Source organism: Ischnura elegans, chromosome 12, assembly GCF_921293095.1.
Source record: "Ischnura elegans chromosome 12, ioIscEleg1.1, whole genome shotgun sequence".
Lineage (NCBI taxonomy): Eukaryota > Metazoa > Arthropoda > Insecta > Odonata > Coenagrionidae > Ischnura > Ischnura elegans.
The window spans coordinates 62310809-62337818 of record NC_060257.1 but is presented as its reverse complement, the minus strand read 5'-3'; the positions used below and the strand labels follow the sequence as shown (position 1 = coordinate 62337818).

At 39.7% G+C, this 27010-nt stretch overlaps 1 protein-coding gene across 3 annotated transcripts in view; it reads left to right on the top strand.

Annotated features, from left to right (window-relative positions):
* Nucleotides 1-27010, top strand: part of LOC124168831 (neuropilin and tolloid-like protein 2) — a 172540-nt gene that overhangs the window by 134938 nt on the left and 10592 nt on the right. Inside the window, exons 4-7 of one of the 3 annotated variants that reach the window (XM_046547162.1) lie at nucleotides 3676-3711; nucleotides 3976-4011; nucleotides 5193-5420; nucleotides 8887-9144. In XM_046547162.1, the coding sequence (XP_046403118.1) occupies nucleotides 3676-3711; nucleotides 3976-4011; nucleotides 5193-5420; nucleotides 8887-9125 (539 nt within the window). In that variant the 3' untranslated portion in view covers nucleotides 9126-9144. Of the gene's footprint in view, nucleotides 1-3675; nucleotides 3712-3975; nucleotides 4012-5159; nucleotides 5421-8886; nucleotides 9145-27010 lie in introns of all 3 variants that reach the window. The other 2 variants (XM_046547164.1, XM_046547163.1) reach the window with 2 other exon arrangements.

Below are 27010 nucleotides of genomic sequence, written 5' to 3'. Positions count from 1 at the left end.
TATTATTTATTATCTAATACTTATTATATTGTCATTATTGCAGAAGTTGACGATAGGGATGTCCAGTAGGGCGAATCGGAAAAATCGATTTTTTTCAAATCCATTTGGCCCGTTGAAAAAAAGTTGTGGGACCGATCAAAAATAAGGCCTGAAAAATTTGAGACCTGTAGGTGAACCCCTGACCCTCGCTCAAATGCAATTTAGGGGGGGAAGGTCGAAATTCGAAAAATATAGTATTTTATGGTCATTTCCTATAGATTTTGCCGAGTTACTGTCCTTCTAAGACAAAAATTTCGTGCATTTTGACGTATCTGCCACCGTTTAGCCACAAAATGCCTAATTTGAGTCCGCGCCCGCGGAGATAATATTCCAACGCCCACGCAGCGTCGCGGATACAAGAGCCGCCGGCCGATCCCCTCCCCTCCCCGCTCCCTTCTACCCCTCCCACGCCTCCAATACAGCAAAATGCATCCCGCGCATACTGATAGGAGGTCATTTATCTTTGATAATATAAATCGGAAGATGGTAGAAGGTAATAAAGGAAGCTTAGTGAGACGACTTGTCCCTTATTAGGCGCCTCGTCGGGGTTAAACAAATCGATGTTACCAACTTTTAGAGAAGTGATGAAATATTTTTTGATCCGAGAACGCAGGAAAGGAGCCTACGGTCCATGAAAAGGCCTCTCGAGTGGCTATAAAGGTGTGCTACCTTCGGATATGCGCTCCAATTTCGGTTTTGTCCGACAGATATGATTAAATGGATTTTGGGCGAAAGCCGCTCGCGTCCCCTCCCCGCAAGCTTCTCCCACGCGCCAAATGCACCAAAATTCACACCAAGTGCGTCTTACTTCGTTAGTCTAAATATTTAATGTTTCAGTATCGTCTGTGGATGAACAATCACGAAAGAATTTTTCAATTACCTGCTTTCCAATCTGTATTTCTTATATCAGTGTCATTCCTCGTCTTTTGCTGTTGTCAACAAAGTTTTTGTGAATAACTTCACGAATCTCTCGTCCGTATCTATAACAAAAAGAAATATTTAACTTCAAATCTGAAAGTTCATCAACAGATTTTTGAAAATCCACAGCCCTAAGGTCAGATGTAGCCGGAGGTACTGTGGTCTCTCTCCAATATGTCATCAGCGAGTAGTCCGTAAAGTTGATATTAAAATCCAGCACTTTAAAAAATCTCGGATCGGCCGCCAAACAAATACTTGCAACAACGCAAATTCGGTCCTTAGAATGCCCTCCCAATATTTATGCCGCAAATCTAAGTCAAATTAGTGCAATTAGCAAATAGACCTCTGTAAGGGATGAAATATGATTTGATACTTTCCCGGCGAATGATGTGAGTAAACTCTTCTCGGGATTCAACGAAATTTATCCCTGATGATGAGTCCCGAGTCGAAGCTTGAAACGTTTGCCATTATGGAAAAATTAACCCGGTGGGAATCCCGAGAAGAGTTTACTCACATAGCAAGGGATGTTGGAATTATGCTTGTAGCATAGGGATGATGCCTCCTTTTTGGGCGGTATTCACCATCGCATTCAAATCCTTTTTATTTTCGTGTATCTAATTTTCACTCGGAAAGGAATCGAGAATCGCAGATTTTATAACTTTTGCTAATCCTACGACTGGGGAGGCGAACCCAAAAGTGGGACCCTGTTTCTTCAACTAACATCACACATTCCCCTCTAAACTTGGATTGATAAGTGCTCATGCCTTTTTTCATCAGACAAAAGTATAGTCTTTCACTCCATAAAAATGTAGCCCTTTGATGACACCCTTTGATACCTCTCTTTTCGTATTCACAATAATTAGCATCTTTTTCTGTCTACGTAAGTAATTCTTGCAAACTACCTTGGATATTTCTTACGAAGTTATGATTTTTGCGTCAACTTAAGTTGCGGGGACGATCATTGCTGTTTCTTGGTTCTTGCATATACCTCTATCACATTTGGCAGACGCATTTTCCTCGCAGAAGTTCCAGTTTGAGTTTAGTCCAGAATTTTTATTTGATGAGGAAAGTAGAGATAAAAATCGGATGATATCTCTTCAGTTTAATTTTCTTCGGATGAATTGATGAAGAAAATTTTTGATACTATTTTCCCATACAAGAATTGACGATGTTGACTCAACACTCTCCGGCGATTCTCTTTTTTTTCCTCAGTTGTCGAGTTTCTTTAAGACTCAATTCTGCAGCCATCATCTTTAGTTTCGTCCGCTGTTCTCTCAACATACTTATTCATTGGGGGGAACATTATGCTCCTTCTTGCACTTACACGCAAAAATATCGCATAATTTCAAATGTTCTTTCCAAAGTGCTTCAGGTTTGTACTTAAGCAAAAACCCTACGTTTGGCCTATTCGCATTTTCCGTAAGTTTTGGTACTTCCTTTTGTACCGCTAAATCATTTAGTCACACACATAATGGAAGGGAAGGGTCACCATAGTTCGCACACCTTTATAGCCACTCGAGAGGCCTTTTCATAGACCGTAGGCTCCTTTCCTGCGTTCTCGGATCAAAAAATATTTCATCACTTCTCTAAAAGTTGGTAACATCGATTTGTTTAACCCCGACGAGGCGCCTAATAAGGGACAAATCGTCTCACTAAACTTCCTTTATTACCTTCTACCATCTTCCGATTTATATTATCAAAGATAAATGACCTCCTAGCAGTATACGCGGAATGCATTTTGCTGTATTGGAGGCGTGGGAGGGGTAGAAGTGAGCGGGGAGGGGAGGGGATCGGCCGGCGGCTCTTGTATCCGCGACGCTGCGTGGGCGTTGGAATATTATCTCCGCGGGCGCGGACTCAAATTAGGCATTTTGTGGCTAAACGGTGGCAGATACGTCAAAATGCACGAAATTTTTGTCTTAGAAGGACAGTAACTCGGCAAAATCTATAGGAAATGACCATAAAATACTATATTTTTCGAATTTCGACCTTCCCCCCCTAAATTGCATTTGAGCGAGGGTCAGGGGTTCACCTACAGGTCTCAAATTTTTCAGGCCTTATTTTTGATCGGTCCCACAACTTTTTTTCAATGGGCCAGATGGATTTGAAAAAAATCGATTTTTCCGATCCGCCCTAATGTCCAGGTTACAACCTCAGGTAAGGCATATGATTTTTTTCATCGCGGATTTAACCATTACCTGTTATAAATAACCTAATATATAACGAGTAAACAAATTACCTATTGAATAAAATATATTTTTGTTATTTTTTATTTTCTATATTATAGTATATTTTTTCCAATATTTCCCTGCGTATGAAATGAGAAAATTTTCTCTAGTAATTTTGTAAGCACTGAGCATGCATTTTCTCGCATCATATTATTTATTATATTATAGTTATTATGTTGTCATTATTGCTGAAGTTGACGATAGGGATATCCAGGTTCCCATCTCAGGTAAGCAAATAATTTTTTTTTCATGGCGGATTTCACCGTAACCTATTATAAATAACCTAATATATAACACGTAAACAAATTACCTATTGAATAAAATGTATTTTTGTTATTTTTTATTTTCTATATTATAGTAGCAGTTTTCCAATATTTCCCTGCATATGAAATAAGAAAATTTTCTCGAGTAATTTTGTAAGCACTGAGCATGCATTTTCTTGCACCATTTTATATATTATCTTATAGTTATTATGTTGTCATTATTGCAGAAGTTGACGATAGGGATGTCCAGGTTCCCATCCCAGGTAAGGCAAATGATTTTTTTCATTGTGGATTTCATCCTGACCTATTATAAATAACCTAATATATAACAAGTTAACGATCTACCTATTGAAGTAAAATATAATTTTTTTATTTTTTTATTTCCTTTATTATAGTAGTAGTTTTCCAATATTTCCCTGCATATGAAATAAGAAAATTTTCTCGAGTAGTTTTGTAAGCACTGAGCATGCATTTTCTTGCACCATATTATTTATTATCTTATACTTATTATGTTGTCATTATTGCAGAAGTTGACGATAGGGATATCCAGGTTCCCATGTCAGGTAAGGCAAATAATTTTTTTTCATGGTGGATTTCACCCTAACCTACTATAAATAACCTAATAAATAACAAATAAACGAATTAGCTATTGAATGAAATATAATTTTTTTGTATATTATAGTAGATGTTTTCCAATATATCCCTGCATCTGAAACAAGAAAATTTTCTCTCGAAATTTTGTAACCACTAAGCATGCATTTTCTTGCATCATATTATTTATTTTCTTATACTTATTATGTTGTCATTGTTGCAGAATTTACATCGCTTTTTTCAGATTCACCTATTCAATGAGTTCTGTAATGCTATCGTCTTGATTTTTTTCTGAATTCATAGAGTAACCTTTATCAAAATTTATGGAAATTGAGAATTCACCTCATTTTTTTCCTTATGTCGTTAGTATTTCGTCAGATGCCTTCCTTTAATGCCTCGGATAACTGTTTCAGTCTTGAATTTTATTTGAATATAAAGGAAACACTTTTTAATCACTTGCATTTATCTCAATTTCGAAAAGTTTATCTTTTTCATCGCGGATATCACACTAACCTATAGTAAATAACCTAATATATAACCAGTAAGCAAATTACCTATTGAATAAAATATTACTTTGTTTTTCATTTTATATTATATAGTAGAAGTTAACCAATATTTCCCTGCATCTTAAATAAGAATTATTTTCTAAAAAGTAGACAGTACTTCATCAAATGCCATCACCTTAAATTTTATTGCAACTTATAGATTTTAATCTGTTTTCTTTGTCCTGTATCACATATAAAATAATTTCATTGTCGTATTTTCTCAGATTTTTCATATTTATTGACATATCCAGAGCACACTCTGGTTACCCTTGTTAATGTTTGCCTGTAACTCAAATCTGAAAGCTTTATGATTTTTCTCGGATAAGATTTTTTTAATGCTTGAGGTATAGACAATTGATGAAAAAGTTATTCTGAATACACCCTGAACAATTCATAACGATAGCATTTGATTTTAAATATTAATTTGTCGCGAAAAAAAAAAACACCAGTCGATAGGAAGTGATTCGACCTTTTAAATTCAGTGCATTCATCGAAATTGTTGCTTGCAGTGCCGTCATCCTTAGCGCATTATCGCTTTAATCAATTAATTCAGAATTCATTAATGAGACCTTCAGGACGTGCTTCCTTGCCCTCTTCACCTGTTACAGGAAATGACTCCGGAACCATCCTGGGGATGAGCGTCGCCATGTTTGCTGCGGTGGCCGTCGGAACTTTGCTGGCGCTGTGCGCCTCTGTCGCCACTGTGGTGCTTTGCATTTGCCGCCGCCAGAGGGCAGTGCCCTCGGGAGCGGCTTCATCCTCGACGGCCTCCGCCAATGCCCAGTCTCAGCAGCAACAGCTATTGTCATCCGCCAATTCAACGTCAGCCTACCCGCGTAAGTTTTCTTGAGGAAGACATTTTCTTTGGATGCCGACTTGGAGACTTATATTACCACACTATAAAGAATAGGGTGGTTTCCTATTATTTTTTTATTGCCTAAATCGAAAGATTATTACTCTTGGAGTACGCATTACACGCTTTCATATTTTTAAATGACAATATCTATTTTTCGCGATTAAATGAAAAGTGAACATTTTCAAGCGCACGAAAACGCGACGGATAAGTATGAATGCTGGGAAAAATCCGTGTGAGGTCATTCTGGTTCCCGCTGTCGCCGTGTGAGGTGACCTTGGGGCGAGGATGTGTGCTCCACTGCGATGCAGGCTGTTAGGTAGCTGAGTACCCTGCTAGCAGGTAGCGTTTGGCTTAAATAAGGATTATTAATAGCTTATCAAACGAAGGAAACTTTCCGAACACAGGCAGTTTTAATAGGTGATTTTTAGCGACCATCAGTCAAAACAACACCTCATGGGCAGTGGCGCAGCGAGAGGGGTTTTGGGGGATAACCTCTCCCCCCCTCTAAATGTTGAATTTATATCCATTTTACTTCATTGCATTAATGTTACTTATAGAATAGTATAAGGATTTATAAAATATCCCTCAGAGAGCCGGAAAACTTACCATTTGAACCATTTATCTTAAATTTTTCTGGGGGAGGGCCTCCCGCTTACCCTGGCGGGTATTTAATACCCCCTGTACACCCCAGTATTAGTTGCACCTAAAACACCAGCTAGCCTTAATTCCCAGCTGCACCCCCGCTCATGGGTAACCCATTCCTAACCCGCTAGGCTGACATTGTTATGAACAAACGAGAATGGATGTCTTTAAGAGCTCACGGAGAGCTTAATATTAGAGCCCCACTATATCTCCAGGTCCGACAGAAGCGATGAATTAAGGGAGATATTTTGCCGAACGGATACTCGTAGATATACGAATTCCTTTTTCCCCCGAACTATAAAGGACTTTAATAAATGCCAGTCATAATTTCGTTAGAGCTTTTTATGTGCAAATGGATGGTGTCCTAACACCCCCTGCCACATGCCTTTTAGGCGGCTTGCGGGGTAGTATGTAGATGTAGATTCCTATCGCCTAGCAAAATTTTAAGGAGATCCGATGGTGACACTTGAGGGGCATCCCTTGTTACCATCAAATCTGCGCGGGGTACAAAATATGAAGGGTATTATATGATTCCAGTGGCGCAGCTACAAACCAAGGCTAGGGGGAGTTTTAGGCGCGGCTAATACTTGGAATTCTGGGGGATATCGAATACCCGCAAGGGTAAGTGGGAGGTGCTGCCCGAACCTAGAAAGTTTAAGATAAATGGTTCAACATGGCGAGTTTCACGGCTTTCTGAGGGATATTTTATTAATCCTTACACTTTTCTTGATTGAATCTTTCGCGGCTCATGATGATTAAAAATAAGTCACATACGGGTGTATGCCGCGTGTCGTATTGGAGATTGCCCCGACGTTTCGCGACCGACTGCTAGTCACTTTTTCAAGGGAATAATGCATTGTCAATCAAATCAAAAGTGACCAGCAGTCGGTCGCGAAGCGTCGCGTCGGGGCAATCTCCAGTACGACACGCGGCATACACCCGTATGTGACTTATTTTTAATAATCCTTACACTATTCTGTAAGTAATACTATCTACCGATTCGATCGATGGATTTTTCTTCCTCATAGGAAATTCCACTAAGATTGGTAGAATATTAATTGCGTTTCGCTTGGTTTCGCTGTTAGTAGGGCCCGCCCGCCTTTGTGACGGTGCGGGATTCCTCGTCCCTTCCCTTCCTTCCCTATCCCCTCCCCGGAGGCGTCGTTGAGCTCTCATCGCGGCGGCGCCTCCTTCCTTGCTCCCTCCCGTCCTTCCCCTTCTGGGTGCAGAGGAGAAAAGCTAGCGCTTACAGTCCCTGCCCCAGGAGTGTATCCCCGCGAGCCCGCCCTAGGGTTTCGTTTCCATTGTAAATAATACCCCATTGAACCAATTAAGTAAAATGAATTGAACTTGAAAAATTCACTAAAATTTAAACTAAGGGTCGCAGGAAAGGAAAATATGTTAAAAATGGCCTGTGAAGTGCGGAGTCGGGATACAACCTCGATGTTTCTAATTGAGGTATCATAAAGCTTACATGAATTCCCAACACGCTGAAAATTAACAGGAACGTTAAGAATACCACTCTAATGAAATCCTAAAAATTCCCCATCCATCCCGTGTAAGCAAAAAATGTTACTCTAAGTCAAAGGTCACGAAAATCGTTTTTTTTTTTGCATTTTTTGGCCAAGGTGTTAGTTTTACGATAAAAATTTCTAGGACAAAAATTGTAGATTAGGAAATTATGTACAAAACTGTTGCTTTACTTTTTCTCTAAGATTTACCATTTTTGAGAAAAATCCATGCAAAATTTAGCTGAAGCAGTATTTTCCGTAATGTGCATGACTACATTGTTGCGCTCTCCGAACATTATTGGACAGCTCCTGCTAACTTTCGAATGGCTTTTTCTCAGAAATGGTAAATCCAAGAGAAAAAAGTAAACCGACAATTTTTTAGATTATTTCCTGGTCTACAATTTTTGTCTGAGCAATTTTATCGTAAAATGAACCATTTTGCTAACTAAAATGCAAAAAAAAAATTTTTCTGACCTTTGACCTTGAATAAAATTTTTGCACACACGGATCCGATGGTAACTTTTCAGGAGTCACGTCATAAGTGTGGTATTTCTAACGTTCCTGTAAATTTTCAGCTTAATGGGAATTTTTGCAGGGGTCAATGTCTATTTTGACCGCGCTATATCGATGGCTAAGTTCCAACAACACGTACATCAAATTCGACCTGTTTGAGACAGGTATCTTAAACAAGGTGTAATAACATTAAAAAAATAAAATACAAGCAAAAAACAACTCTTTGTTTTCAAATGAATGCTTCTCTTTCAGTTTTAAGAACTTATGGTTTTTAATATCAGTGTACAAGTAAAAAGAATTGATCGTTTTTTTTTTTGCTCTACAGAAAAGTTGCTTTTTTTGAGATACGTTTTGTTAGAACTCAGCCATCGATATAGTCGAGTAGAAGTAAAACATTTCTGATGACCCCGATGTTTGATTGTTAACCGATGGTTTCCCACTGTCCCTATATTGGGATTTTTCTTCCTCATAGAAAAATCTCCCCGGGATGGTGGCAGAGAAATAGCATCGCTTGGTTTCGCTAGGTAGGGCTCCCTTTGCTTCCATAGCACTGGGGTGTTTTATCCCTATTTTCCCCCCTTCCATCCCTTTTCCTTCCCTGGAGGCGTCGGCGGGCTCCGATCGCGACGGCGTCTCAATCCTTTTTCCTTTCTTTCTTCCCCCTCCCCGGGTGCGCGGGCGTATAAGCTTCGTGCTTGGTTCCTGGCCCCGGTGCGTTGTAACCCTGGTGAGGGTTCGCCCAGAACCCTCGAAGTCTCTGTTAACCGATGGTTTTTGCAGTGCACCAGATACGCGGTTGGAACGGCAGTGGAGCGGGGACGATGGGCGGCATGAACATGGGCGGTGGCGGCATGGTTGCCGGCGGAGCGACAATCGTGGGTGCGGGCGGCGGGACCACGCAGGTCCCCTTCCCGGGAGCCACGCGAGTGTTCCCGCCGGGAAACCTGCTTCTCCCTGCGGGCCGGGTCATCGGGTACTGCAGCGGCTTCCGGGCCCACCTCTGCTGCCTGGCAAAGTGAGGAATTCGGGGTCCGACAGGTATGTACTTAACTACGCCATTTCTTCTCGACGTTCTCAAATCTGGTGAATCGAAAAGACAAGTCGACGCTTTATTTATAGAGTTTAAGTAAGCCTTCGACAGGGTTCATTCCTCTATTTTATAGATTACAGTCATGCGAGCTTAACGAAACGGTAGTAAACAGGGGTGCCGACTTACAAAAAATATTGGGGGGGGGCAACACCGGGGATCTTGCCCCGGGAAATTTCATAAGTATTGAGTTTTAAGTTTTTTAAGCATTTTAGAAGAGTCATATGATCAACATTAGAACCCTGATAACTCGAATCTCAATATCTGGACACTCTGTGGAAAATTGACAAGCCTGACACATTTTTTTCTCACACCCATAACGAATTTTTGAGGGGGCTCGGGCCCCCTCAGGCCCCATGGAGTCGGCGCCACTGGTAGTAAATAGTATACGCGACTTTCTGTGTGATCGTAAATAAAAAGTAGTTCGTGACGGAATTAGCTCTGAATGGTGCGACTCCGAAAAAAAATGTTCTTGCCATGGTAGGAAAGGTCGCGTGTTCATGTCCTGCCTGAGTATGTGGTTTTAATCAAGGGCGTGATTGATTTTGTTGCGCATTATTACTGTTGGAAGCCTCGATGTAAAATGCCGATATATACTGCTCAAGGGGATGTTGTAAATAAATAAGTAAGGTTTATATTTTTTCTAGATAATAAATGATTTTGACGGCAAATCAGGCTAGGAAATTTTTATGACTCTCGTATTACTGAAATTAAAAACACCCCAACCATATACCCACGCCTCAGCATCATCAAATGTTCTGCTTGCTGGCAAGAACCGTACACCACTTTTATTTCCATCCGCTTCTGTCTACAGCTCATCCATGCTTACCTTTCACTACATAAGAAAAACCCTAAGAGGGTCAAGAGATCCTGTTATAATTAGGTCCACTTTGGGCGGTCTAAAGTTTGTTTTGAACTTAGATGGGGTTCTGTTGACTTATCATTACACTATCCCCTAAAAAAATATATCTCGTATTTACGTCTAGATAGTTCCAGTTAGTTCTAAACGTCAGATTTCGTGGTTATCCCGCGAGGTGGCTTCGGCAATTGAGGTTTTGGAGCAAATAAAACTTCTGCGTAAAGTTTCCTCCTCAGGCTTTATGTGAGACCCTCCATTATCACTTCCAAAACTTGAGTATTGATGTTTGCTTTCTGTCATTTTAATAACGCATTGATGAGGATTATTGACTCAATTAGTAGATTATTTATTTGTTGGGCAACGAGCGTTGGGATATGAAGGATTGATTTCCTTGGTTTCAGTGTAAATAAGTGCCAAAACAGTGTTTGAATGTCCATTTATAGACTTTTTTGGTGTTTCCATAGTATTCTGGCTTGGTGATAGTTGTTCATTGGGCTGCATTGTCTTTATTTATTCTTAAATTTGGTTAAATTTCGAGGTAGAGAGGTTTTAGGCTTAATCTGGCGGATTTCTAGCACATAAGTAAATTATGAATTACGGAAATTTTCCGTTAATTATATTTAAATACTATAGTATTCGTAGAAAAGTGCTAGTTACTATTGATTTTCTCAAAATTGAAGGTATTCTGAATGCAGTTCTCCTGTTAGACCATTAATTAAATAAATTCAGAATTCGAAATCTGAACGACTGACGAGTATACTTGCTCTGCGGGTCAAATTTGCCTATCCTCTGTAAACTCCTGGTATTATATCGCGTTTAGCCCCAAATAACTCGAAGGCACTCGTTAAATACCTATATGCTGAAACACGAAAGTCCGTTTACCCAACTGTTATTATCCTCTTTGAACCAAGTCATATTTTCCTAGTGATTTTCATCCGACACTAAGCACAAATATGCCTTCAATTAAATTCGTGTCCATTACCCGAAGCCAAACTGACGAAAGTTATTTTACTCGGCATGACGTAGTTGAGTGATCATGCTCGTCATCAATGCAAAACGGGAAAAATGGAAAACCACTTCAAAACTTTTATTTTCGCACGATTCATTCCGAAATATTTTCGTTTGATGTTATGAAGCTTGTCATCGGAGGGATATACGTGCAAATAATTCCTTACCCGCGAAGCAGTGATTTGGTTACTGTGCTACTCGGCGCGCAGACGGCTTTTCAGTTCCGCGTCGTGTTTGCGCTATCGTATTGCCGATTTGAGCCCGCATGGACTCGCCGTCAAACATTCATTCGCTCCATTCGATCAACGGCTAAATATAGGTTACGGGTTCTTTCGTCTACTCGGCTTTATATGATCCAACCATCTGCATTCGCCGTGCATCCTGCAAAAAATAATTCACGCGAGTTCTTGCGGCGAGTGCTATGCGCTCACTCTAAAAATCACATGGTGGCGTATTGCTGACGGATTATTACGATACTCCATGGGCTGAAATCTAAAAAAATACTCTCTAAAATAAAAAAAATAGTCCGTAAGTACGAGGGAGTTTTTCTTTCAACCTCCCATAGCTCAGCAAAAACACCTTAAGGCCGTTTTACACGGTACACGGAATTGCGCAATCTGACGTACTTACGAAGGCGTAAGGCGTGCGAGTAAAGCGGTGAATTGCTGGAACACATGCGAGAATGCGTGGATGCGAGACGTCAAAATAGCCCCTATTCTAATTTTGTTCATGCATTCACGCAATTCCGCGCTATTTTAGAAATTATTGCAGTTCTAACCTGCGCAATTACGTGCCCCGTGTAAAACGGCCTTTACAAGTGACAGCCGGTTACTGCGCAGATAGGGCAATTGCTCGTCCTGCGCACCTAAAGTCATTTCTTACCGTAATAAGTTAGGTTAAGATTAGTGGCAATATCATTACCTACACTGCCTCAATAGGATGGTTTCCTATTATATTTTTATTGCCTAAATCGAAAGATTATTACTCCTGGAGTACGTATTTCACGCTTTTAGATTTTTAAATGACTATATCTATTTTTCGCGATTAAATGAAAAGTGAAACTTTTCAAGCGCGCGAAAACGCGACGGGTAAGTATGAATGCCGGGAGAAAGTCCGTGTGACGTCGTTCTGGTTCCCGCTGCCGGAACTGAGGAGACCTTGGGGCGAGTCTCTGAGCGCTGATACGACGCAGGATGCTAGTAGGTAGCAGAATACCATGCTAGCTAGCAGCGCTTGGCTTAAATAAGGATTATTAATACCTTATCAAACGAAGAAAACTTTCCGACTTTAGTCAGTTTTTATAGCTGATTATTAAAAAATGTTTCCCTGAGCTCTGTGCCTCATGCATGCATTGGTAACCTCAAATCGTTAAAACTCCTATCTACTCGTATAGAAATTAGGCCCCTGTGACGTCACGTGGAGTAGCATCGCATGGGCGCCAATCTGGCCTTTTTCAAATGAGGATAAAATTGACCAAAGCCATTTGCCTAAACCGGTATTTCTAAAACCAAATAATTTGTATATTATGAATACACTAATGGAGGGTAACGAATCGCAATCAATTCCTTTCGTTTTCTTTGATGAAGGAAACTACCCTATTCCTCGTCCTGCGGACCACACGCTCAAGTCATTTATTACCTTAATATGTTAGGTCAAGTTTAGTAGCAATCTCATTACCTACACTGCCTCAATTTATTCTCCCGCCAAGTAAGCACTGCGGAATCCATAATCTATAAAAGTATTGATATTTAGGAATGTTAATAACTTCTACTAATGTCATGCTGCCAAACTGGGCCGCGCCTGGCCAGCGCTGGTTACTAGGAAGCAAAGTTTCGCGCGCCAGACGTGGCAACGCAGCATTCGTTCACTCCGGCGTATTTTTTTAATGCCCATATATAATCTATACTACATAAAAATCATGTATTTTCGGATCATAGAAAAATTGAAAATAAATTAAGAAGTGTTTCTATCAATTTTATTTTTTCTTTCGGGGTAATTGTAGGACTAGATAATGTTTAAACATTTTCATTATTTTACAACAAATATGCGTCATAATAATACGCAAAAGCCATTTTTATTAATCTACATTAATTTTTGCAACTTTTTGTGGAAGATGAATGCTGTAGACGTAATAGTTTTCCTTAGGTTGAGTCACAAATGTCATGAAGTTGACAAAACAGTTAATTTTATGGTGCGCGGAGTCTTTTATTGCACTAGCGTGTCTACATTTTTAAAATTTACATAAAACAAAAACTGTATTAGAATTATAATAAAATTATCTTTAAAATGACGTATAATTCATTATTATGGCATGCACTGAAGTCCAGACATAAATTTGCAAAGTGCATCAGCACATCATTTTGACGCCGACATTAGTGCTGATTCAAATTTATTGCGTTGTTGTCTGCAAGTTGAATCGTGGGTCACAAGAATATAGTTGGTCCTGATATGTTTAGTGACGTAAATACTCTTGTGAATTCTCTTTCGGTCAACGGCTGGCTTTGTGATTTCGTCTCCTAGGGTTAATGACAAGCTTTAGAATCACCGCTAGTATCAAAGCTCCCGGAAATAGAAGAGTAGTCTCCGGTGACGGATTCCAATGGATCATTGGGACGCATAAATAACTCGTCAAATGAACTTGGATGCTATATTAAGCGTGGATCTGGAACGATACTGGGATACGACTCCAAGGCAATCGAGTATGGCTTATAATAGGTAGTACCACGAATGTCACAAAAGAGGATCCTCAAGTCTGCTTTTAGATCTGTAGTCACCCACCTCTCATCACTCTGCGTGCCATGGACGTAATATTACGTCCAGCTAATCTTTGCGAGGATTGCCATGGACGTAATATTACGTCTTTCTATTTAATTGACTTCATATGCGTGAAGCTGTAATATTTCGCCCATGGTACTTGCCCAGTTTACTGCTTAGTGGTTCTGCTATTTCAAAAATCAACTGCTCGATGGAAAAAAGAGTTCTTTTAATGTCTTGAGGACGATAAGTCTTCTGTAGCTACCGGTACCCTTTTCTCAGCCTACTTTGTGTAAAAATTCTTTGTAGGAAAGAACCGTTCGTTGAGGGTTCAGTGACCCTTTTTGTCATCCAGGATTTTGAATGATTTGCTAGGAAAAACGCTTTTGAATGAATTCCATGGTTTAAATAGCTCAAATTGAGCGTGATAAAAAATATCAAGCATTTTATGGCGGTACATCATTTGTTGCAACTTTTTTTATTTTTCAAAAACAGTAGGTTTTCATTAAAATATATATTCGAAAGTTAGCAATAAATGTTATTCAAATCATTCATAAACAAGATCAATGTCCATTTTTATTGAAATACTCATCGATATAAATATATTTTTGATGCTAATATTTACAAAAAAATTGCGAATTTAGTAATAATGGCTGGATTTTTTAGTTGGGATTTAAAATTAGCGACCGGCACTGAAAGTGTTAACCCTCATATGGATTAAACTCGATTGTTTCAGGATTAACTTTGTGAAAATCCATTGTAAACAATAAAAAGGTTTGATACTCTTTCACACAATATATTTGAGACGACCGGTTTCGTCGCAGAGGCGACATCTTCAGGTACAGAAATCGTTATTCTTATAGTTATTTTGTTGTTTATTCGTTGCTATTACGCGTTGGTAGGGGAGGGTTACGATGGGGTTGGAGCGTTACTCAACTTCAGGGGAATTTCCAAGAGGGGGAATAGTTGACAAAAATATTTTCATTTGCTAAAATTCCATTCCTGATGTGTTTGCACATATGGATTTACGAATTTAGTGACGTCGCGTCGTTGGATTTTCGGCTTCGCAGCGGCGCTGCGTCATTTTTTGTTATTATCTTTCAAAGTTAGCCTTTATTTACAAGTTTTCTCATTGATAATGGTAAACACATCTATTATCTTTATTTCTCACCGTGTTTTGCTAGATTTAACCCATTATTGCGGAAGTTATAACAAAAAATCTTGAACGCTGCATTCTTTTCCATTTGTTGCCCTAATGATCTCTATCTCTGTTCCCTTCGTCTGTTATTTTAAAATGAAAGTTTTAATTTCGTGTGTAATGGTTGTTTTAAATATTTTTTCTGATATGCAGTGCTGGACAAACTCCACTGGAAAAGGTTCATGGAGGTCACCAATTGCGTCACTGACGGACAAATTGATCCAAATTTCACGGAGAAATGGTTTTTTAATGGGGATTTAAATAAAATATATATTTATGATGATTTGGTCTATGAAATACAGAGTTTTTCTTTGATGCTCCTCGAAATACCAAGCTGTATTATTATTTAAGTATTCCATCGATTAAGGTAGATCTGTAAGGAGTATTTAAGAAGCATTCTGGCAGGCTCCCTTCGCTTCATGTACTTTCCTCATCAATTCATAATAAGGCCTAAGGCCTACTCCGTTTCATTCTATTTAATTATCCTATTCTCTTCCTTCCTCTCCCTCGTTGACCTAACATTTTAACCTCTATCACCAGTGGCGTAGCGAAGAGTGGAATTAAGGGGATCTGCACCCCCCATCCAAAATGTAAAAACACAATTATTTTTCCTCCATAAAACAAAATATTGAAAAATCATGAATTTACAAAATATTTATTAAACAAATGAAGTTTTTTCGATTATGAAAAGTGTTAAAATTAGTGTAAAACCCATTACTGAGTACCATGTTTTTCAAAAAATTTTACCCCTGGTTTTGGACCCCCCCGGACGAAATTCCTGGCTACACCACTGTCTATCACTGTTTTCAACGTCCCCTCCCCGCTGAGTACTCCCTCCATCCACAACTCCTGTCTCCTTCGAAACACATTTAACACTAGAACCGCGGACGGGACTTTTTTGTCCCATCGCCCTTTGCAAATGTTTGTCATTCATGTACTAGTGGTTTGATCCCTTCGAAATTTAATGACTTAAACTCATTTTTTATGTTTTTTCGAATGGTGATATCGAAAATATTGTACAATGTTTGGTTCGCGAGAAAAACGACGATTTACCTAGAACCGCGGACTTTTTTGCCCTATTTAAGGGAAAACATATAATTTCAGTATCTTTTTACACTTTTTTGTATTTATCATAATAACAGTTTATTACGAAGGGGATAGATGCACAGACACCGTTATTCTGCCAGTTAGAAGCGCAGAAGGGTATAATCTGTGCACTGCGCCGGCCGCCTACTCACGCAGCGCCGGCCGCGTCACCTCTGCCCGGCGCGTCTGCAGGTCTGAGCTTGCAACCAACACGTCAAAATAATTTTACTGTATTCCTAGTCATACTTAATAAAACGTTTTAAAAATTACCTAAACACGTGTTTTGTTCACACAAACCACAAAAAAACCGTCAATTATACTTAAACATGACAGGATCAACGTATTTTGTCAATGGGACAAAAAAGTCCCATGCCGCTGTTTTGGTGGGGTTGGAAAGTTCAGCGGATCTAGTGTTAAAATCTGCCTCTCTTCACCCACCATGTCCAGCACTTCGTCGTTCCCCCTCCTCTCCGTCCACTTCCCCTTCTTTATTCTTCTTTTCACCTATATCTCGAACGTCTACGAGCTTCTCTCGTCCTCCTTCCTGAGTGAAGTAAGATATGATGCTTTCCCGGCGAATATAGTCAAAGAAGGCTATTCGGGCTTCCAATCACTTGTTCTCTCTTCATTCTGCCGACGTATTGGAACTCGAGTCGTGTTCCATCCTCAGGGATGATCATTCATCACATTGCAAACTCTACGCCGCGCAGCAAATATTTTTTTTATTTTTTATTTTAATAAAGGGGTACACATACAGCAATACTGCCAATTTAAAGTGCACTTATAACAACAAATATTAAATAATTAAAGAATAACTAATTCATACAAATTTAAATAGAATACAAAAGAAAAACAAACATTTATCCGGCTATCTAGTCATGTATGCGATAAATATGTTAATTCCCGATGAGTAAAATTTTTAAGTGTCAGACCAAACGGATCAATATCACTGGGTAAAGTATTTATTAAAAAGTAAAGCCTATGGAAAAGTGAGCGCTTAATTATAGATAGCCTGGGTGTAGGAATGTGGAGTAAAGAAGTAGATCGGGTATGGCGGGAAGGTACTCTAATGTTGAGGAAGTAAACAATGTCAGGACTATCGAAGTGGGAGTTAAGGGTATTATAAATGAATTTGATGTCTGATTGAAGTCGGAGAAGGGATAGACTATGGAGGGATAAAGAGGATAAAACTGCACTAGTAGGTGACTCGCGTAGATTTGGGTTTCTAAATTTTACAATTTTTGCAAAAAAAGTTGTAACACTGTTAAGGATGGCAAGATTAGTGGGAGCAGACATTGACCAAATTGGGGAGCAATAGTTGATCACCGGAAGAACTATGGTTGAGAAGTAGGATTGGAGTGCCTTAGTACTGGAGATTTCCGTGAACCGGTAGAGTAGTCCTAAGAGTGGCATGGCTTTAGATTTGATCGCATGAATGTGTTCAGAGAACAGAAGTTTTTGGTCCACAATAATTCCAAGATCTTTCATGGATGACACACGATTAAGAGGCAAGGAGTTAATTGCATAATCAATAAATATTTCTGGAAACCGATTTATGTTGAAAAATCAAACCTTCAATGGAATCGACATCTACATAATACCCCGCAAGCCACCTAAAAGGCGTGTGGCAGGGGGTGTTAGGACACCAGCCGTTTACAGATAAAAAAAGAAGTACTCTAACGATGTTGGGACTAGCATTTATTGAAGTCCTTTATGGTTCGGGGGAAAAACGAATTCCCATATCTATCCGTTCGGCAAAACATTCATAAGTGTCCACGTTTCCGCACCGCAAAGCGCTACACTCCAGGCCGGACTCTTCACTAACCTTTTCTTTAAACTCTAACAAAGCGATCCTCTGGTAAACTCCTTCCTGTCTCTTAGAATCTCATTTGAAATCTTCCTCACCTCACCCACCATGTCCAGCACTTCGTCGTTCCTCCTCCTCTCAGTCCAATAGGGTGGTTTTCTATTATTTTGTATTGCCTTAATCGAAAGATTATTACACCTGGAGTACGCATTTCACGCTTTTAGATTTTTAAATGAAGATATCTATTTTCGCGATTGAATGAAAAGTGAAAAATTTCAAGCGCGTGAAAAAGCGACGGCTAAGTATGAATGCTGGGAAAAGCCCGTGTGATGTCATTCTGGTTCCCGCTGTCGCCGTGTGAGGTGACCATCGGGCGAGGATGTGTGCGCCACTGCGATGCAGGCTGCTAGCAGGTAGCAGAGTACCCTGCTAACAGGTAGCGCTTGGCTTAAATAAGGATTTTTAATACCTTATCTAACGAATGAAACTTTCCTACCATAGGCAGTTTTAATAGGTGATTATTAAGAGATGTTTCCCTGATGTCTGTGCCTCATGCATGAATTGGTAATCTCAGACGATGTAAAACTCCTAATTACCTACTCGTATAGAATCTAGGTCCCTGTGATGTCAAGTGGAGTGGCATCGCATGGGCACCAATATGGCCTTTTTCAAATGCAGTTAAAATTAACCATTGCCATCCGTCTAAACTGGGAATTCTAAAACCAAATAATTTGTATATTATGAATACACTAATGGTGGGTAACGAATCGCAATCAATGCCTTTCGTATTCTTTGATGGAGGAAACTACCCTATTCACCTACATTCTTCTCCACATGCGCATCACGAATGCCTCCAGCCTTCTCTTGTCTTCCTTCCCATGTTTTCGCACCGTAGAGAGCTACACTCGAGATCAGACTGTTGGAAATTCTGGGAAAATCCCCTTTCTTCGAACACTTCCACCTTCAATTAAGAATAAGGCCTACCCCCTTTCATCCTATCTAAAAATCCTATTTTTTCCGTCCTCTTCCTCATTTACCTAACATTCTACCCTCTGACGTTGTTTTCAACATCCCCTCCCCGGAGTGGCGCCGACTCCATGGGGGCCTGAGGGGACCCGAACCTCCTCAATAATTCGTTATGGATGTGAGGAAAAAATGTGTCAGGCTTGTGGATTTTCCCCGGAGTGTCCAGATATCGAGATTCGAGTTATCAGGGTTATAATATTGATCATATGACTCTTCCAAAATGCTTTAAAAAAACTTGAAACTCGCTACTCATAAAATTTCCCAGGGCAAGATCCCCGGTTTGGGCCCCCCAAATATTTTTTGTAGGTCGGCAAACCTGCCTCCCCGCTAGGTACTCGTTCCATCCATACCTTCTGTCTCCTCCGTGTCTCATCTAAAAGCTGCATCTCCTCACCCACCATTCCCAGCACTTCGTAGTTTCTCCTCCTCTCCTTCCACTATACCTTCTTCATTCTTCACCACACCTACATATCGAACGGCTCCAGTCTTTTCTCGTCTTCCATCCTTAGCGCTACACTCCAGATCGGATTCTTCACTTACCTTTTCTTTAAACTCTTACATAGTGACCCTCTCGTAAGCTCCTTCCTGTTCATGAACGCCTCGTTTTCAAACGCAATTCTCTTCCAGATGCCTTTAGACCTGTATCCGTTTACCTTTAGCGTGCTACCCAAATAGTTGAATTGCTCTACATGCTCAAGTTTTTTCCCACTTACTTTTATCTTTAGTCTCACATTTGCAGCGGGCCCAATTACTATACAGCGAAATATTTGCAAAAGTGGAACGCTCTAAAATCATCGCGAATATTTCCGGAAACCGATTAAAAAGCGACTGAAGCGGAACATTTTTACCTACAATGGAATGGGGTCAGGCAATGTATGTGGTACGCAGTGGTAGAACTACGTAGTTAAGTGGAGGGAGCGACTACCTGTACGATTCCTTGCCGAGAAACAACTCCGTACAGAGCGAAAAAGAAATGCCCAAAGCCTTCGTACAGCCAAAAGCAACTTCCCGTGAAGGAGCCCGGCGCGAAAAGGTTAATACCTTGGCTTCCATTGATTTCCTTTGCCGGATAGAGATTTTTCTTTGGATTTTCCTTCGTGTCTTTTACTGTTCGTATGAAGTTCATTTATTTTGTTTACTCCAAATGTTCGCTGCGTTCCGCTCTTTTATACATCCACTCTTTTATATATCCGCTCTTTTTATAACTTGGTCATATGAACTAAGAATTGTGTTCATGGATACAAATTTAACATTTAAGTGAGTAATAATGTAAAAATCAATCTTAGAAATGCAAAATGTTGTTATTTAAATTATAAGAAAATTTTACGTTCTTTCGTTATTCGTCATTTTTTTAGAGTGTAGACAGTATATAATTTGTGATTGGCAGGAGTTAATACTAGGTTTTCTGGTCTCGGATTGGAATTTTTAAATTATGGAATAAGTATATATTGTATTTGTTTCCGAACGCATAGCGCTTGCATGAGAAGATATTTTGCGCCCTCTTTTCGTAATGTGTATTGGCAAAGGTTAAAATCATCTTAATATTAGCAATGATAACACTTCGTGACATGTCATTTCTATTATGGAGCCCTTTCACCACACTCAAGCTTCTAGTTTCAATTAAATCATCTAAATAGCCTCGGCAAAAACTATGATTTATCGTGTATGTGAGAAAATTTCGCCGCTGCCGAAGGATCGATGATAGTAACGGAGAAAGATCAATGTACCGTTCGCAATGTAACTCGAAAAAATCTCTATTTTTGGCTGGGTATATGACCACCGAAGATGGGTCACTGCGCGGTGCAATATTCTGTCTCAGTGATTGAACTATGAGCGGGTTTACGAGGCCTTATGGAGAGAATCTATATTTCCACGCTGTACCCTCGCCGTGATAGTGTAAACTGGACGCGGTATAGGTCAGGGGGTCAACTCCAAGCGGCCAAGGCTGTGTACGCAAAGGTGCAGTACAAACAAGTGATTGCCTCGACGGTCATGCATCGTTAGCGACCGTGTTGGCCTCCGCTCTGACGGCGAGTACTATGTTGCAGCCATAATATTATGAGTTCATGCTAGCCACAGAGACGACCTCTACTTACCTCTAAACATAAGGCAAAGCCATTTTATGTATCCCCATTCAGGGGGGTAGCCAGGAATTTTATTCGGAGGGGTCCAAAATCAGGGTGAAAAGTTTTTGAAAAACAGGGTACTAATTAAAGGATTTTAGGGTTTTAAACTAATTTTAACATTTTTCATAATCGAAAAAACTTAGTTTGCCAAAGAAACCTAACGTAAATTCATGATTTTTCATTATTTTGTTTTATTTTATTAAGGAAAGAAATTGAGTTTTTATACTTCGGGGGTGTGGGGGGGGGGGGGTTCCGGACCTCCCCCCTCGCTGCGTCACTGTCCCCATTACTTTTTTCAACTTATCGCGGAAGATAAACTCTGTAGACTTCGTAGTTTTCCCTAGGTTGAGTTACGAATTTCATGTATTCGACAAAACGGCTAATTTTACGGAGCGCGGAGTTATTTATTGCGCTGACGTGTCTACATTTTTGACTATGTCTCTCAGCAAAAAACGTAACAGAATTTAGAATAAAATTTTCTTTAAAGTGACGTATAATTCATTATTTTAGCATGCGCACAGGTCCAGATATAAATTTGCAAAGCCTCGTAGTGGCGGGTAGAACAGGTGGCGGAGTTTTTATAGCAGTTAAATCACATTTGCACAGCGCCGCCCACGAAATAATTGATAACGAAATAGAAAGCGTATGGTGTACAATTAAACAACGAAACAAAAGGAGTATTCATGTTTGCTCTTTTTATAGATCGCCGAACTCCGAAGTCGATATTATGTACCTTCTAGAAAATCAAATATCTGCATTTACTCAGAGAGACGGTAATAGTGTAATAGTAATCGGGGGTGATTTTAATCTTCCATCCATAAACTGGGATACTTACACTGTAAAAACGAATTCAAGGAATAGAGAAATCAGCGAGGTATTACTCAACATACTTGCAAATCACTCTCTAGCCCAAGTAGTTGACAAACCTACGAGAGGAAATAAGATATTAGACCTTTTAGCAGTAAGCCATCCTAAATTGATAAAACAACTCGATATTATTGACGGTATAAGCGATCACAGAGTAATCTTTGCAACGTTAAAAATTGATGTAGTGGCAGCCGTAAAACCTAAACGCAAAATTTACTTATTTGATAAATGCAACTTCACTAAATTTGGCGAGATGCTTAATGACTACTACAAAAAATTCGTAGTTACATCAAAGGACCAAAACACAGATGCGACATGGAAACACTTCCTAGAAATTCTGCGCCAAGGAATCAACGAACATATTCCGCAAAAACTGAAATGTGACAATAAAGAACCTCGCTGGTACAATAACGATGTCAGAAGGGAACTTAGGAAACAGAGAAAACTTTACAACTTGTACAGAAAATCCATCACGTCACGTAATAAATCGAAGGAACTTGAAGCTAAAGAAAGTTACGCTGCACAACGCTCAATGACCAAGAAATCAATGCGAACGGCAATGCGAAAGTTTAAGAAAAAAGTACTCGGTGAATTACTCGAAGAAAATCCGAAATCCTTTTGGTCGTACGCGAGAGAGCTTCAGGGAAAACATTCAACCGTAGATTCTTTATTTGATAAAGATGGTAAACTTGTCACCGAAAATATTGACAAAGCTAATACTTTAAATTCCCACTTCGAAAGTGTATACACTACTGACGATACTCAGTTCAATTTAGACATCCCATATACTGAGGAATCGATGGAAGAAATATCTATACAACGTGATGGGATAACTAAACAACTACAATCGATTAAGAATAGTAAATCCCCGGGTCCGGAGGGAATACCCGCGCGTGTCCTCAGGGAGTTAGCTCCACAGATCGCACCTTATTTAGAGATCATATTCAAGAAGTCACTCTCCGAAGGGAAGTTACCGCCCGACTGGAAAATTGCAAGCGTTACACCCATATTCAAAAAGGGAAACAGACATGACCCAGGCAACTACCGTCCGATTTCATTAACATCGATTATAGGCAAGATACTTGAGCATATCGTCGTTAGCAATATCATGACTTTCTTGGACAGACGTAACTTCCTCCATGACTGTCAGCACGGATTCCGAAAAGGTAGATCATGCGAAACACAGCTCGCGCTCTTTCTTCACGACGTTATAAAATCGGGTGAATCGAAAAGACAAGTTGACGCACTATTTCTAGATTTTAAGAAATCTTTCGACACTGTACCTCACAACAAACTTTTATACAAATTACAGTCATGCGGATTAAACGAGACAGTTTTAAACTGGATACGCGACTTTCTCAGAGATCGTAAACAAAAAGTTGTTCTTGACGGAATTAGCTCCGATGTTGTAAACGTTACATCAGGTGTTCCACAAGGAAGCGTAATCGGCCCCCTGTTGTTCATTATATACATTAATGATCTCTGCTCCCACATTAGCAGTAAAATACGTTTATTTGCTGACGACGCTGTCATCTATCGCGAAATAAGTGATCACTCTGACTATGAAATTCTATCATCTGACTTAAACAACGTTCATTTGTGGAGCCAAGAGTGGGGACTCGAACTTAATCTGAGCAAATGCATGGCGGTACATTTCTTGCGGAATTCGTCCAACTCTAACCATGTTTATGCAGTGGATGGCATTAATGTAAAGGCAACAGACGAAGTGAAGTACCTGGGAGTTACGATAACCTCGAACCTCACGTGGGGAACACATATAAAGAATATTTGCGGCACAGCCCTGAAGAAATTAGGATTCGTCAAGCGTATTGTGGGAAGATTTTCGGATGAGAAAGTAAAGGAAAGGTGCTATTTCGCTCTCGTCCGACCGAACCTTGAATATGCAGCGAGCATATGGGATCCGGTGCAGAAAGACTTAATCCGCGAACTGAATAAAATTCAAAGGAAGTCTGCGCGTTTCGTCAAAAACTGCTACGGGCGTACAGACAGTGTTACCCAGATGTTAAGCGAATTAGGCTGGGAGCCGTTGGAGACTAGGAGGCTGCGCGCTAGGCTTAGATTGCTTGAACAATAGGGTGGTTTCCTATTATTTTTTTATTGCCTAAATTGAAAGATTATTACTCCTGGAGTACGTATTTCACGCTTTTAGATTTTTAAATGACGATATCTATTTTTCGCGATTAAATGAAAAGTGAAAATTTTCAAGCGCGCGAAAACGCGACGCTTAAGTAAAAATGTCGGGAAGTCTCTCCGCGTGACGTATTTCTGGTTCCCCCTCCCGCCCTGCGAGGTGACCTTGAGGCGAGGCTTAGCGCTGATACGACGCAGGCTGCTAGCGGCTAGCCTAGTACCCTGCTGGCTGGTAGCTCTTGGCTTAAATAAGGATTAATTATAACTTATCAAACGAGGAAAACTTTCCGACCTTAGCCAGTTTTAATAAGTGATTGTTAAGACATGTTTCCCTGAGCTCCGCGCCTCATGCGTGCAATGGTAACCCCAGACGACGTATAACTCCTATCTTCTCGTATAGAAACTAGGTCCCTGTGACGTCACGTGGAGTGACATCGCATGGGCGCCAATCTGGCCCTTTTCAAATGAGGATAAAAATGGACCATTGCCATTCGTCTAACCCAGTATTTCTAAAACAAAATAATTTGTATATTATGAATACACTAATGGTGGGTAACGAATCGCAATCAATGCCTTTCGTTTTCTTTGATGAAGGAAACCACCCTATTGAGAATGGATATCTTTAAGAGCGACACAGAGAACATAATATTAGAGCCACACTATATTTCCAGGTCCGATAGAAGTGAAAAATTAAGAGAGATGTTTTGCCGAACGGATAGATATGCGAATTCGTTTTTCCCCCGAACCATAAAGGACTTTAATAAACGCTAGTCCCAACTTCGTTTGACCACTTATTTTTTTTTTTTTTTTTTTTTTTTTAGCTGTAAACGGCTGGTGTCCTAACACCCCCTGCCACACGCCTTTTAGGCGGCTTGCGGGGTATTATGTAGATGTAGATGTAGTGGTGCACATAATTTTGACGCTGACGGTAGAAAGCGTCAATTTGCGATATTTCTGGAATTTTTGACACCACATTGACAGCTTTTCATACGTCTACTCACCCAGTTATCTTAGACTTTGACCCGGTAAAAAATCAACTTGAAGCTTAAAGCTACTCATTTATAGTATTCAATCAGCATCAGTGTTTATTATATATATCAGCATTAGAAAAATGTATTCAGCAGGGGGCGCGCGCCGCCCCTTGTGATACCGCCTGTATCTCCGCACATTGTATAACCACGATTGTAACTTTTTTTATCTCATAAGATGGCATTATCTTGTTTACGTTTATAATCAATTTAAATAAAAATTTCTTAAATTTCCCGCGTGACTTGATGATCTTTTTATTACGATAAAAGTAAAGGTAGCTCAAGATATCTTTTGCACCCCCCTTGAGTTTTTTCTGTAATTTTCCGCTACTGTTTATCTGCAATGATGATATATGTTTAAATTGTTCGGTATACTTTGAGATAGTTGAATAAATTTTGACAGATTCTAAGAAAAGTTTTCGGTAGGTACTGACTATTACAGCATTGGAAAGGTTAAATAGGTACTAAATTCGATACAAATATAAAGTCATAAAGAAGACGTTGATCACTGTAATAAGTAATATTATTTAGGGGACAATTCATTTATCCCTATAATAAATTGTGTTTTGGTAAAAGTGCTGATATAACAGGAAATATTTCAATCAATCAATGTTTTGCCTATCCATTTGATCTTCAACATTACCTGCTATGCCACTTTTCAATGGCTTTGTCTCAGGCCTTCAAATCGTCTGTTACTCATTTGATGAAATTCCATATGCATTGCCCCTGAATTTATCTGATGGAAACATTTTGTTATTTAATAGCTTATCACTTGATTCTTGTTTTCCTCTGGGGATTATTTATTAAGTTATTGTAGACTAGCTTGAAATGGGTTTAGAGCAAGTGCGTGTGATGTACCAAAGTTCCAGGGAAGGGAAACTATATTTTCTCTCTTTTTTCTCTGAATGGGAGTACGTACTTTAATGTCATCCAAGCAGTGGTGAATCCAGGATAGGGACAAGGGGGTGGGGGCTAAGTAAGGGTTAACCTCCCTGTAGTACAGTGGGGGTCCAAACAGAACAAAATCACTGCTCTATCTAGTGTAAATTGTATATCCAAGGGGGAGTTATAGACCCCCCCACATAGATTTGCCACTGCCACCAAGTGATTCCATACAATTCATTAGTGGCATAACTATGGGGGGGGGGTTGAAGAAGGGGATAGATCCCCCCTACAAAGTCCCAGAGAAATTAAAAAAAAAATATCTATAACCTATTGTTTATTTTTCACATATTGTTTAGTTTTCACTGCATTTGCTGTGAAACCCAAATTTTAAGGGCCAAAATGATGTAATAGGTATTTCCCGGCATTTTATTTTTCAAAAATTTTCTCAAACCACCTGGGGGAGGGGGTGGGAGAGGTGGTCTGCCCCCTTGGCTCCCCCATTCCCTCACAAAGCATATTCCTAGTTACGCCACTGCAATACATTACCGTGTTTTACATTTCTCAAGTACAGTTTTTGGGGAATTTGGTGATGGAGTTAAATTTTCATTCCACCCTAGGAACTGAGATGCCTTATGTTAACATCATGTGACATTGTTGCTAATTTTAATTAAATTACAATATTTACCCCCTTCAACATGACTTTGTGGCTATGTTTAATAGAGTTAAAATATATCTGCATTCATACAACACAGCCAGGTTTCCAATGGAGAAATGGGATCTCTTGAAATTACTCCCTTTGTTGACAGAAATAATGTTTTTCCCACTTAAGGATGTTAATTTCCCACTTTTGCAGACTGATACACTAGCTAAATCTAGACATTCCCAAGATTTTTTTAAATTTATTTTTTTGAGTTCATGGAGCCATGCATTGCCCTCATGTGTTCCATCAAGGATGACAACACAGCTTATGAGGGCATCAAAAAAGCGTCAACTAGTTCTGAATCTTTACAGGTACTAAAGCC